The sequence below is a fragment of the Phodopus roborovskii genome, unplaced genomic scaffold (genome assembly GCF_943737965.1).
Source record: "Phodopus roborovskii unplaced genomic scaffold, PHOROB, whole genome shotgun sequence".
Classification (NCBI taxonomy): Eukaryota; Metazoa; Chordata; class Mammalia; order Rodentia; family Cricetidae; genus Phodopus; species Phodopus roborovskii.
The window spans coordinates 23,374,054-23,388,577 of record NW_026126482.1 but is presented as its reverse complement, the minus strand read 5'-3'; the positions used below and the strand labels follow the sequence as shown (position 1 = coordinate 23,388,577).

At 46.3% G+C, this 14,524-nt stretch overlaps 1 protein-coding gene across 1 annotated transcript in view; it reads left to right on the top strand.

The window, feature by feature from the left end:
• The first annotated feature begins 693 nt into the window (after nt 1-693).
• Bmp6 (bone morphogenetic protein 6) overlaps nt 694-14,524 on the top strand; it is a 136,457-nt gene continuing 122,626 nt past the window's right edge. Inside the window, exon 1 of the mRNA XM_051194414.1 lies at nt 694-2,143. Within this exon, the coding sequence (XP_051050371.1) occupies nt 1,522-2,143 (622 nt within the window). The 5' untranslated portion in view covers nt 694-1,521. The remainder of the gene's footprint in view (nt 2,144-14,524) is intronic.

Below are 14,524 nucleotides of genomic sequence, written 5' to 3'. Positions count from 1 at the left end.
AGTACATTAAAAAGCAATGCCAACTGACAAACTGCATTGAGAGATTAGCAAGAACACAGGACAGGCTTTCCTAGCAGACTGGGAGCCTCTTTCATTTGGGTTTTAGTTTAAGAAGCCAAACGCAGCTCAAATGAAGAGATAAACTGAAATACCGGACTGGAAACCTTCAGGACTCTAATCTCTAATCTGGCTTGTCTTCGGCCCTCTCTGCAAAGAGTGTGTGAGCAGCTTCCTCGCAGGGTGTGTCTTAACTTACAGCAGCTGCCTTTGAGAGCCACGTGTCCGCTAAACGCCTACATTCCATCAATAAGAGCAACCAAGGAGGGAAGGAGAAAACTGTCATTATTTTCTCCCTCGGTAACTGCATGGATTAAATAACAGTGTTTACTTGTATTTAACACAACTTGACCTTTGACGAGGTGGTAGCAGAGAAAGGTTTAGTTTGGGGTCGTGCTCAGATCTTTCTTCCTAGCGATGACCTCTTTACCTTTCCTACCCGCCCAAGCAACTCCTGGTGCCTCCAAGAATTCTCTGTGCTAGAAACCTACGCGCAGTGGCGGAGGCGAGGCCTCCGGAGAACGGAGGGGGAAAGAAGGGGTGGGATTATGTAAATAGCCAGCAAGACTCGTCTCTCCATTGGATGATAGCCTGTCCGTTACCAAGAAGGGCGGGGCGTTCCTGGGCTTGAGTGCGGTACCTGAGCAAGACGCGCAGCAGAAAGCCCACGTTGGCGGCTGCCGGGAGTGTTGCGCTCAGAGGCGGGAGACTGCGAATTCCCCAGCCGACGCCGCAGCCTCTGCTCCGCGCTCGGGTCCTCTTCTCTCCCATCGCCTTGGAGAGCGAGATCCTCCGGGTACCCGAGAGACCGAAGAGCGGAAAGCGAGATCCTGGCCGCCTCCACTTGGGGAGCGTGTGGAGATTCCGAGGGGGAGCGACGGTGCCCGAGGGCGGAGGGGCACTGAGTTTCGGACCATAGGGAAGTTAAAGCTGCGCAGGCAGAGAAGACTGGCTTTTCAGGACGCGGGGTCGCCACAGCCCGGGACCCGCGACAGGGTAAACTTCACGATCGTCCTACAAGTCAGGAGGGACGTGCGCAGGGATGGTGCCTGATAACACCCCCAGCTCCTGAGTTGTTGCCGCGGGTCCCCCTTGGCCAGCCTCCTGCAAGGGCACAGGACAGCGCACGTGTGCGGACTGCGAGTGACCGCGCCGTGACCCGTCCAGGGGTGCCGGCTGTAGAGCAGTCCTGCCTAGGACACACCTGGCTCAGCCCGTGCGCCTCCAGGGACCTGCGGGAGAGTGGAGATCCTGGCCATCGCCCCTTCGCTTCTCCTCCGCCTGGGCTTCTGGGGGCGCCGCGGATGACCATGAGAGATAAGGACTGAGTGCCAGGAACGGGAAGAGAGCCCGCCGAGAGGTGGCGGGGGCTGCCCACACCAAGGGCCACAGCCGCCTCGCTCCAGCCTCGCTCCGCCGCTCGACGCCTCGCGTGGCTCGCCGGGGCAGCCGGGCTGGGCGGCGATGCCCGGGCTGGGGCGAAGGGCGCAGTGGCTGTGCTGGTGGTGGGGGCTGCTGTGCAGCTGTGGACCCCCGCCACTACGGCCGCATCTGCCGGTAGCCGCGGCCGCCGCCGGGGGGCAGCTGCTGGGAGCCGGCGGGAGCCCGGTGCGTGCCGAGCAGCCGCCGCCGCAGTCCTCTTCTTCGGGCTTCCTCTATCGGCGGCTCAAGACCCACGAGAAGCGGGAGATGCAAAAGGAGATCCTGTCGGTGTTGGGGCTCCCGCACAGGCCGCGCCCCCTGCACGGCCTCCAGCAGTCTCAGTCCCCCGTGCTCCCGCAGCAGACTGCCCGCGAGGAGCCCCCTCCAGGGCGGCTGAAGTCCGCTCCGCTCTTCATGCTGGATCTCTACAACGCCCTGTCCTCCGATGACGAAGAGGATGGGCTGTCGGAGGGAGACAGGCAGGAACCTGGGCCCCACGGAGGGGCCAGCTCGCCTCAGCTCAGACAGCCGTCTCCAGGCGCTGCACACTCCCTGAACCGCAAGAGCTTCCTGGGCCCGGGGCCCGGCGCGTCCCCACTGACCAGCGCGCAGGACAGCGCTTTCCTCAACGACGCGGACATGGTCATGAGCTTTGTGAACCTGGGTAAGGATTTGGGGTAGTGTCACGCCGAGAGCAGAATCCCTCCTTTGCATTCTCCCGGGGGTCAAGTGGTAGGAAGCCCTGGAAGAGTGCGCGGTGGGGATGCGGGACAGCCGGCGCTTCTGCCACCTGCGCAGCGGAGGGGAGGGAGTGCGCTCCGCTGCAGCGGAAGGGGCTAGGGCGCGCAGCGGTGCCGGCGGAGGCTGTCTTTTTGGGGGAGCTCGGGACACTTGCCCTGTATTCTGACTCCTGCCAAGCTCGGGCTACTTCAACTCAGTTCTGGTCCGAGTGTGGTCATCATTAGTAAGAGGATGCCCTTTGCACCCTTTCTCCTCTGAACTGTCTTCCTCTGCCCCCTGGGTGGATGCTTCGGGTGCCACTTTACCCACCTTGACCATCAGGGAACCCGACAGCGGCTGAGAACTTTGAGGACCTGATGAGAGTGTTTTACAAGAAACTCACAGGTGTTGAGGAAGGAGGGTTGAAGAAGGTCCCACAAGACCGTGGAAGGTGCCCCAGTCCCAGCCAGGCGGGGCTTGCGTCAGTGTGGGGCGAGATTCCAGCTCAATTGGGGTAATCCACCCAATGCCTGCGCTCTCATGCCCTTGGCTATTATCCCAAAAGGCTGACCCTTTAATCAATGCTGCCCAAGCTGCTGGGGTGCAGGGTAGGGGCCAGGGTTGGCCGCTGAGCTCTACCGAACACCGTTGCCAGGCAACAGAATGGAAAGTCGAGGGCGGCTAAATTGGGCTCTGCCACAAATGTTCTGTGGCAAACTCGGACAGAGTCACGTCCCCCCTCTCCCCCCTGAAGTTTTCTCTCATTTGTAAACAGAAAAGGGGGTAAGGAAGACTGCTGAGTCAGTACTTCCGATTCTCGCTAGACTTTTTTTTTTCTTCTTCTTCTTCATAAACTTAGTATAGTCCAGGAATGTAGGAGGCAAGTCCCCGGTGGGTAGACCGAGGGAAGTAGACACGCCCAGAGTGGGTGCAGCCATTCCCAGCCATTCCCAGCCATTCCTGGGTCTTTGTGGGCTTTCTGTCTCTGGGGAGACGCAGGCCTGTACCCAGGCCCCAGAGTGGGGTTAGCATGAACATGCCAAAAGGATTGCAAGGCCTGTCGGAGACATCTATCATTTCCAGGTAGTAGCAGTTTTAGGAATGACTCTGATAAATATCTGATTGAGTTCTTTGCAAGTGTATCTAAGATTCTTAGTTGTGCCCAGGGGGAGCGGGTGTGTAGAAGGAAGGAGTAGCAATCAGGTGGAGCAGGGAGTCTGGAGGCAGAGGCATCCAAGTCGTACGAAATCCCCCTGGGAGTATGTGAAACAGAATCTCACAGGGCCTGCCAACCTGGCTACTTGGACTGCCAGGGGATCTGATTGGACACAGATTCTCAGTGTATTGGAGTCAAGTTCAAGCTACCCTCAGGAAGCATTCTAAGGAAATTGTCTCTCGTGCCAGTCAGTATAACCTGGTGATGGTGGGGTGGTCAGGACTGCGGAGAACTAGCGTTGCTCTTATTCTTTGATTTCATGATTTCCATTCCTGCTCTCTCCTTCAGTCCCTCCTTCCTCTAAGTTTCCTGACTGAATTTTACATGACATGTTTTATTGCCATTTGGGGGGGGGAGGGGGGGAAGTCCTAAGGTAAAGTAAAGCAAAGCTGGTTCCAATGACTCCTCTCAGAGCATCTTGTTGGACTTCTGTGGAAGCAAGAGGTTTGTGCCATAGGCCTCACTCAGCCTTGGCTGCTAACCACCTTCGCGTCATGTTAGCACTATAAAGTGCTGTGGGGCTCAGGGCTGGTTTTATCCAGACCCAGAGATTGGCAGAATCTTGTGAGTGAGCTCAGGATCAGGTATCTTTTTATTTTTTAAAGTTCCTTAGATTTTTTTTTTTTTTAAGTGTGCTACCATGATGAAGATGTCTGGAGGAAATCATATGTCTGGAATAGATAAGAAACAGGTTTCTGAACACCTTAATGTGGCAAGTTAGAGTAACCTGCAGGCATTAAGACTGCCGGGTGGCACTGTGTTTCAGTTCAGTTGGCATGGGGAGGGTTGGACAGAATTTGGAAACTTTTAATCTTTTAAGTGCTGCCTCAATGACTCTTGATGGGGTTCAGAAACCATTGTTTTGGTAATTGAAATGCCAAGGTCTGGTTTGAGGATTTGTTAAGTGTGTGTGTGTGTGTGTGTGTGTGTGTGTGTGTGTGTGTGTGGTGACTTCCAAATTCCCCTCTTTCCTTGATTTTCTGACCTTTTGTGGTCTAAGGTGAACACAGCTTCTGAGTCACACTGTTTGAAGGTGGTTGACAACTAATTTTGTTATGTGAATTCCTAGCTAGTCTGAAACAGAACTGAAAGATACTATTCTTTGTCTAAGCCCCTTATTTCCCACCATGGGGCTCTCTGTGGTTACCCTTACTGTAGGTCCAGTTCTAGACTCCACAGGGGGAAGGGAGAAAAACCCTCTTCTAGATGGGCAGAATGCAAGCAGCAAGCATTACCACCTGCCAGTACAAAGCAGTTGTATTCATCTTAATCCATGTAGCAGTGGGAAAGACAGATTTCCCTAGACTAGAATAGCATAGATAACATCCGATGACTGTGGATGTGAACATAAGAAGGGGGATTTATCTGAGAGAAAGGCTTCTGAAGCTCAGCATTGTGGATTCCCTAAGGACCTTAGAATTCTGCAGATTTCCTAGTTGGTGTCAATGTCATGTTGAATGATGTAATTCATAGCTTATCTATTGAAGAACCTCCAGAACGATACATGTTACATCACTGTATGTTACCCACAGACTACGGAGGTTACTCATTAAAAGCATGAGGGAAAGTTACCCATCTCTGTAAGCATGCCTCTTCCCTGGGACTAGAGGAATAATTTGCTCATGAAATACATTTGAAACACCCTAGCTTTGTCAGCCAGCCCGTCTATCAGGAAGTATGAATCAACAGGATGAATCTCTCATAGCCTGAACGCTGGTCATTCGACCAGCTCATTGTTGTTGATGTTGACTATTCAAAATCCCATCTTGGAAACAGGCTGGGTGGGATGTGAAGGGCTGTCTGCTGTTGATGTGATGTGTCAGCTGAGTGTCTGGGTGAGCTTGTGAATTTATAGCAAATCGGGGCCACAGATGTCATTTGCTATTTGTTTTCTACTGCTCAAAATGTCTTGGCAGTCTACTAAGCAAGCCTGCCAATTTGGTGACCTTGGAGAGATATCCTGAAATATCCTTTAGGTCTTAGGTTAAAATTCCACCCTCCTACAAACACCTTCTTACTATATAAGCCCTACCATCTCCTTATCATCATAGCACCCTGGTCCCTTCCTTCCTCCTGCTGGTCACGTGGGATTTCTCTCTGTCTGTCTCTGTTTTGAAAATTGCTTACTCATTGTGTATGTACACTTTAGGATGTCAGCTGACATCACATGGATCCACCAGGATAGCCTAACCAAATGCTAAGCACACTGACAATGCTTCAAAAAGATTGAATTAGTGAAAATATAAACAGTACCCTATACTTTAAATTCCCACTCATCTGCAAGCCCTGATTCTTTAGAAAAGATACTTTGTAGTTGTGTGTGTGTGTGTGTGTTGTTTTACAAGACAGGGTTTCCTGGTGTAGCCCTGGCTGTCCTGGAACTCACTCTGTAGACCAGGCTGGCTTCAGACTCAGAGATTTGCTTGCCTCTGCCTCCCAGTGCTGGGATTAAAGTCGTGCACCACCACTGTCCAACTTGATTTGTGTTTAGTAGAATGCTTGGAGATATTTAGGACATTCCTTGAGGCATTTCATAATTAAAAAGTGCTTTATTAAGAGGCCTTTAAAATCAGTTATTCATGTATGCATTAATTTGTAATATCTACTTGTGTGAGAGTAGAATTGCTGCCTCTTTAAATATCCATACTTCAGGCTTATCTTGAATTAATAAGGTGTTGATCTCCAGATGCTAGGATCAAGTGAAATAAAAGGCTCATGACATGCTCGGAAGAGGGAATCAGTAAGTGTTAGTACAAGAAACAAGAAACTTATTGTACTGAAAATACTGGCAATCTTCTCAACAGAATCACTCCTGGGAAACATAAATTAGGAGAAAAATGGAATACTCCCTACTTGTATTTGTAACCAGAGACACTCTACTGTCTTTCCTTCATAAACAGAATCAGGACTACAGTTTTTCATCTGGGCTGCCTGTACTTATCAAGATTTTTTTTTTTCTTTTTTGCAACAGAAAATAAATTTGTTGCTGGTAAGCTATCCTCAGCAAAAGTAACTAGGGACAACTCAAAGAGTGTGGTCCAGGGAAGTGGTAATTATTTTCCCAAAGAGTTTTAAATGTGAAATTCAGTGGCATTTCAACAAAGAAGCTGGACAAAGTGTTTTTCAGCTGAGATCAAAGGGCAAGCAGATACCATTGTTTAGCCCTAAGATGGTGCTTCCTCTGGTTGTCCTTCTAAGAATGGGTATAAATCCTTTTTTAAATATGCTGAGTCATGCTTAGTTCCTCTGCCTGAGAACCTGCCTCTGATTAGGCAGAAGGAGGCTTTCCCTGGCAGTGGGAATCTTGGGCTAAGTGGGAAAAAAAAGGTGATGTTCCAGCATTTTCTTCACAAGTCATGGTTGCCTTGGGTCCCGGTGTCTTCAGAGGTCAGCTGCTGTAAATGTTGGATTTCATTTTCTAGGGCTGGGAATGGAACCTAGGGCCCAATGCATGCCAAGACCACCCTCTGCCACTGAGCTACACCCAGCCCCAAAGCAGTATGTTGTATTGATAAGGCTGGAGGCTGTGGATGATGTGCCTTGAGGGTGGTGGAAAAAGGTCTAAGGATGATGGGCTCACCCTGGGCTTACTCCACAGGTTAGGAAAGGAAAGTGGAGGGTGAGTCACCTTTCTGCTAGCTTTGTCACAAATCAGCCCTGCCCTCTGCTTTCCATTCACATCAGAAATGGCACTATTCTCGGAATGCATGTTTTACAACTTGATATAAAGTTATTGTGGTTTTGCTTTTTAATACCCATTTTCAGCTGCTTTCCTCTGCTTTCTCTTTTCTGAGTTTCATCCATTTCACTGTTGGCTTCCATCAGTGGAAAGAACGTAGGCACTATTTTAATGAGGTAATTTGGTTTCTGATTAGAAGCTGCCATGAATATCTAGTTTAAAGCATCGAAAATCAATACAGGAGTAAGATATTAGTAGTCAATTTACAAGGGCCCATGCATGTAAACAGCTGTTACACATTAACCGTCCCACCCTCCAGAGGCTGCACCACACACGTGCTGACAACCCAGCCCAGCTTCCTTGGCCACAGGCTGTCACCCAGGAGCTGACAAGGGGAAAGGCTGGGACTGGTGTCTTTCTTTTGTGTCAATGTTGAAGCATCGTGTGTTCTGTTGTCCCTGTTCCTCCCTTGCCACTGAGACAGCTGAGTTAATCTCATTCAGACATGTTCTGTCTGTTGTTCTGTCCCAAAACCCTCGGCCTCTAGGCCATGTTCATCTGTGCTCCATCTCTTGTCCACGTGAAATTCATGAGGCAGACAGCAAATGCAGTCTCAGCTGGAGTGTGCGACAGAGGAGGAGGAAAACTTCCACTTTACTAAAATTTAGTTACTAAATAACCACTGTTGTCAAACTCTCAAGTGTCTGAGCTGGTCAAAAATTCTCAGAGCCTAAGTTTACTACTGCCATGAGAAATTAACAATGGGATGTGGGTGATTGATTGATTGATACTCCTTTGAGGAATGGTCTCACTATGCAGCCCATGCTGGCCTTAAATTCTCGGTCCTCCTGCCTCTGCTTTTTGATTGCTGGGATTACAAGTGTTTGCCACTGCACCTATATAATAACGCATAGCTGATCACTTCTTCTAGTAGTTACCAGTGTTTTGAAGATGTTCTCTATAGTTTCTTTCTTTCTTATATACTTTCTTTCTTTCTTCCTTTCTTTTTTTAAATAATATAAATCTGTAGTCTTCTAGCACCCTGTGAATAAAAATCCATACTCTGACTTGAAAAACTTTCACAGCATGCTTTTTTTTTTTTCCTCTGAGAAAATATGCCTTGCAACAGATAACTGGCTCTGGGTTTATTGATTAGCCTAGTCTGGAATTATTGATAAGTTACTGTTAACTGAAGACATTGGAGCTTGGAAAATTCTCACATGCCACCTGGCCTCCTACGTTGGTAATAGCATTTATTAGAGTTATTCAGCACCAATATCCTCTGTTTTGTTGCTAGATGTCAAGGTTAAGGGGAAATCCCTAGAGCAAAGAAGCCATTCTCAGTGCATTGAAGCAGTAGGGTTGTGAGGAAGGTAGATTAAATGATGGGGAAATGGCAAAGGCATCCCGAAGCACTCTTCCAGCTAAGAGGGGAAGGAAGCACACAGCTACATAGCTTCTGGATTTTTTCTGGACTTTTTTTTTTTTTTTTTGGGTCAGTAACATTTTCTGCCAGAACTCTGCTTTTTGAACAGCAAATGCTAAGTATGTCTATAAATATGTCTTGTTTGGTATGCTACAGGACTGTTGACCCCACAAAGAATTGTTTTCTTCCAGAAACTGAGTTGAAAACCATGCTGTCTTTGGCTGTATTGTTCCACTGATATGCACCAGGAGATCCCTCTTCCTGCCCTTCCCAGCTCCATTATTCCCTGACTGGGCCCATAATGGAGATGGTATCTAAATTACATCAGTTAATTCCTTGATAGCTCCCCATAGTCTTATTATCTCGAACACAACCCCAGATGACTGGGTTGAAGAATCTCCTTCAAACAATTCTGCCGAGAGAGGGGCTCCTGATTCTGAGAGGGAGCGCCTTCCTGACTTTCAAGTTTACAGGTATACGCCCTTGATGACCGATCCTGCTAGATAGCTTGGGACTGCCCTATGCCTGAACTGTCTGTGCTCCCCAGTGCCGATTTTATGTTCGTATTGTTTTCTCATCACTGGGAGCTCTGTCTGGGCGGTTGAGAGTGGACTCACAGCAGGCAGGGACTGTGTCCCTTGAGGCCCACTCTGAGTTGACCTTTGCTATCTGCCGATTATCACTCTGCCAGCACTTACCCTTTCACCTTGTCCAGAGTGCAACTTCTTCCAGCCTGAAACATCTGCGCTTGTTGATTGTTGTTCCTGTGTTTACAGTCGTGTTCGTTTCCTGTTCATGAACATGGGCCGGGAAAAATATTCCGACTTGAGTCTTGGAAGAGGAGGAACTTGCTGTATCATTGGTGCAACTGTCTGTGTGGATGAGGCCAAGGGATATTTTTACAAATTGGCTTTGCTTACTCTCCAAGACCAGTTATTTTCCCTTCCATTAATAATAATAATAATAAACCTGAATTGCATTTAAATTGTGCAAAGGCTGACTTTTTTTCATCTGCAAAATGACAAATTTTTACTTGGCTTGGTTTTTCTTCCAGATTTTACTTGTATTTTCCCATATCAGTGTAAAGTTTTAAACAACAGAGGCCCTATGCTAAAAAGAAAGGAGTATATATGCTTTTTTTTTTTTTTTTTTTTCAGGAGGAATTTAGTTCCATAACAAAATCGAGCAGAAAGTTTCAGAAATTTCTGTGTAAACCCTGCCCTGCTACATGCAAACATTTTCCCATGAGCATCCGTCATCAGGAGTGATCCATTTATTATCACGGAGGACACAGCATCGTTGCCCAGCACCCACAGCTTACTCTTGGGTTCACTCCTGTGGTGTACATTATGTGAGTTTGGACAAATGTATAGCATTCGTCCACCATTACAGTGTCATACAGAATAGCTCATTGCCCTGTGTGGAAAAACTGTCCATCAATGGGCAAGAAAAATCCTTGGACATATACAGGTTTAAAATATGCAGAATTTGTAGAAAGAATAATACAATACCTTTGTTGTAGTACTTTGTCTCTACTGGCGTTATATAAAAACTTTTGATCGTGTATGACAACGTGGGTCTTAACAGTGTTTTTAATGTGTTGACAAGGAATCTATCAGAAATCTTTCTCTCCTTTTTTAAAGTCTAGGAGCTATTCCTCCCGCCCCTGCATACTTTCACTGAGGTGTCTGTCACCATAGTACCTAGACAATCCCTCAGGCAGAGAGAGAGAGAGAGACGAGTGATTAAATTTCTCCCTGGTTTGTACACCGTTTGATCCATGCTCTGCAGGATCTGAAGGAGTAAAATAGAGTCCTGAAGAATGAACAAGAATTATTGGAATTTTATGCTTGTAAATTATTGAAATTGGGGGTGGTTAGGGAAGGAGGTAAATCATTTTCCTTCTTTCCTGAAAATTTTATATTAAAATAATGTGAATTTGCGATCAATCTTCTTCTCCCCCTGTCTCACCCCCCAAATCTTCCTGGACCTAGAGGCAAGATCACAGCTTATCTTAGGGGAAACTACTTAGACTGCAGTAAATCTAAGTTAATAGAGACTCCATAAACCCAAAGGGCTTTGTAAACAATATACACAGTAGACTTTAACTGTTTTCTATTAAGAAGGGCTATACAGATTACTGGTAAATGTGAAAATGTGTTATCATGAACAAGGAACATGGCAGTGTCATTGAACTTGAAGAAATTTGTCTGAGGTATGTCAAGAGTTTTAGTTTTGTGAATATTCATTGTAGGCAGGGGTATTTTCTCATTGAATTATAGCCAAATTCCCACCCCTTAATTCCCATTTACCTACCATAGAGGAACCTCCCAAAATAAGGAAGAGCTTGGGGCCATGCTTGTATAGTTAGGTTCAAGAAATTCATCTGGACTTCCGTAGCATGTGATTTAGGGTGTGTTCTGGGTGATAGGATAGATATTTAATTGACTAAAAGGAGAAATGATACTGAAGGGCAAGCAAAAGATGGGGGGAGGGTAAGAAGGTGGTGGGCACCCCCCAACTGTGTTTATTTCAGGCAGCCATGGAATAGGCTCTTCCATTTTGTTACAGACATAAGGTGGGGATTTGGATGCTAGCTAGTGGATTTTCTTTTTGCTTTATTTCCTGTCCCTTTTTAATTTTTTTTAGACAATGTTTCATGTCTCTTTTTTAATTTGAATTTTTTGAGACAATGTTTCATGTAACCTAGGCTGGCCTTGAACTTGCTATGTAGCTGAGAATGACTTTGGACTCCCAACCCTCCTGGTTGAGCCTCCAGAGCCTTTGGCCGACTGTTCTGGTTAAGTAGTTGGTTTCTAGATAGTGCTAAAGTACATCCAGCCCTTTCCTTACAGATTAGAAGACCCCTTGCTTAAGACCCAGAGGCTTGAATTTAGACTCTGGTCTATATAATGTCCTTCCCCCCCCCCCCCCATCTTATTCAAGCCACTTAACGAGATGTCTAGGGTTCTTTCCTTGTTTATACATTTTCAACACTGGGCTAAAAACATTTTCTAAAAAGTCTTTTGTGGGACACTCTTTTTCCAAAATGGTATGTGAAAGAAAGATCATGGAGGAACTTAATAGTCTTCTTCCTGAGATGTAAGTGCTCGTCAGGGCACTGAAGCTGTGTGTCGGGGTACTGAAGCTGTGACTAGGCTAATAGCAAATCAGCTACTATCATGGTAGCCTTTGAGCCTGCTCTTGTTACAAAAACTCCTTTTGATAAAAGTTCCTTTGTGCCAAACCTGGGCTACTCACTGCTGTGCCCATTCCCAGCTCTTCCTAGTTATTATGGCAGAGGACAGGGACCCCTGGAGGCCCCATTTCTGGCTGCCCCTGCTTTTCTACGGCTTCTGCTCTGAGGCAGGCTGCCTTGTTCCATCTTGCATAGGTGACCTGTGGGCTTTCTTTCCTCCTTCTGGAGGTAGGACGTGGCTTCCCATTGTTGCTAGTCTGTGCAGTGCCATTCCACTAGCTGTTATGGTTCTGAGCTTTCCCACCCCTATGCTACCGTCTCTCTTTATTAAATCCCCCTTGATGGAAGCATTTGCTTTCCCTGGTTGGCTCCTGGGACGGTCAGTTTCCATTGTTGTAACAGAATACCTCAAATAAACAATAGAAGGGTGTGTGTGTGTGTGTTAAGTTTTGCTCTGTGTTGATTTGACTGTTTTGGGGCCGGTGTCCAGGAAGACTATCCAACCAAGGGGCATGTGGTAGAACAAAGCCACTTACCTTCTGGTGGGCAGGGAGGTGAAGAGAGGTAGAGTAGGGGGCTGAATGAGTGAGAGAGTCCAGGATTAAAATGGACCCTGCAAAGGTATATTGTCACACTTACTTCTCCAGTTAGCCTTCATCTGTTAGAGTTTCTACTGCTTCCTAGTAGTCCATTCAACCCCGTCTCTTCAATTGATTAACCCTTTGAGTTTAGAGCCATCCCTCAAATCCATTGCTGAATATTGTTGGACTGAGGACCACTTCTCCACACAGCCTTTGAGGGACAGTGCAGATTCCAACTCTAACAACCTCATATTGGTCACTTTTGTTACTATGAACAGATACTGGAGACAATCAGCTTATAAAGAGAACAGTTTCATCACCATTCTGGAGGTTCAAATTCATGATCGGTAGGTCTGTGATGAAGAGGCACCGCTTCCCAAGGGAAGCGTGTGCGAGAGGAAATCTGTTCACTATGAGGAAGGTCCATCTCTCTAGTCCTTCTACTAGTCTTCTCCCACTTTCCCGAAGCCTTCCCACCAGGTTATGCCTCTTAGAGGTTCTACTGTGTTCCAATAGTTCCAAGCTGAAGACTATACCTCTAAAGCATGGACTATTGGGAACATTTTAGTTCCAAGCTATTATATACCTTAATGGCTCTTCTTAAAAAGAAAACTGTGTGTGTATGTGTGTGTGCGCGCGCGCGCACATTCGCGCGTGCACACATGTACATATGCACACATGGGCATGTGTCTGATGTGTGATTATGTGTATGAAGTGTGTGTGTTGTTGTATATGAGTATGGGCCTGCATTTGCTATGCTACATGTGTAGAGGCTAACCCCAGGTCTCTTGTTCAGGCTATGACAGGCTAGATGGATTCTAATTTTTGCTGAGATATAAGAGTCCTTTTTTATAGAAGACTCTATCTTTATCCCCATTTCACCATAGGATTGGTGGGATTGTAGACGGGCTACCATATCTGGTTTATATGGTATCTGGGGATCTGGACTCGGGTCCTTGTGTTTGCCTAGCAAGCCTTTCCCACTGAACCATCTCCCTAATCCCTCAAATAGCTCTTAATGTCCTGGAATACAATTAGGAAATCCTATACTTGTCTAGGACCCACCTAATCCTAGGGTTGTTCCCTAATATGTTCCCCTGAAATATAATCAGCTTTGACATAGATATCAGTGAAATATTTTTACAACAGTCATAAAGAATAATATTTTTTTGTGCTATTCCAAATAATTATTCAGCACACAGGAAGTGGTACTTAAAGACCCACCCTTCATCCATGCCAGTTCACTTGCTTTTATCTAGAGGATGTTAGCTGACCGTATTCATGGAATGTGTTGAAGATGTTTGTGAATGGTTTTCTTGGATCAGAGAACCATGGGGTTAGGTCTGCATAGGCTCGGGTCTGCAGGGAGTCAAGCTGGCTCTTTGCAACTATGGTTGGCCTTAGTCTGGTATTTCACTTTTTCTATTTATGTTTGAGAATCATGATAAACGTAGGCACATTTCTTTTTAAGATTTGAAAGCAGACATCTGGGGTACTTAGGGGTTGTTAGTGACCCCGTCAGCATCTTGTTTCTAAAAAGTCAAGTTTAAAAGATTGGATCCTGCTGGAAAACAGGACAAAGATGCTTCTATGGGTTTCTGTTTTAAATTCGGGCAATTTAGGGAGGGCATACGTCCAAAAACTTTAAGAAAGCAGGCTCCAATCAACTCCCAACTTTCTCCCCATGTTCCCCCTTCTCCAAGGGTTCTGAAAGCACAGGCAGATACTACTGCTTTTGGTTTTTGTGAGACAATATAAATACTGTATTTTGTTATAATCTTTTGCATTATGGAATAGTTGATGCTACTTGTTATCCTATTATTTCCGTAAGGCAGAAACTTTGACTTGATTAGCTGTGCATTTGCACAGAGTAAGACAAGAATTTGGAAGGCTTGGGAGAAAATGTTATTTAAGGCAATGCTAACCAAAGTATATAAACAACGTGTGTGTGTGTGTGTGTGTGTGTGTGTGGTGTGTTAGGTGTGAATGTATAGTGCAGAGACCAGAAGTTGATGTTGCATCTTTTCTATTGTTCTCTACCATATTATTTTTTAGAGGTCTAATTTTATTTAATTTGAATTTTAAGGTGCTCAGCACATGTCAGTCAAGGCCTCTACTGCCAAGCTATATCCCCAGTTATAATAGGTCTGTTTTTACACAGAACATACAGAAAGCTGTGGCAATATGCACTCTTAGAAAATTCAGTCAAAACCAATACAAAGGT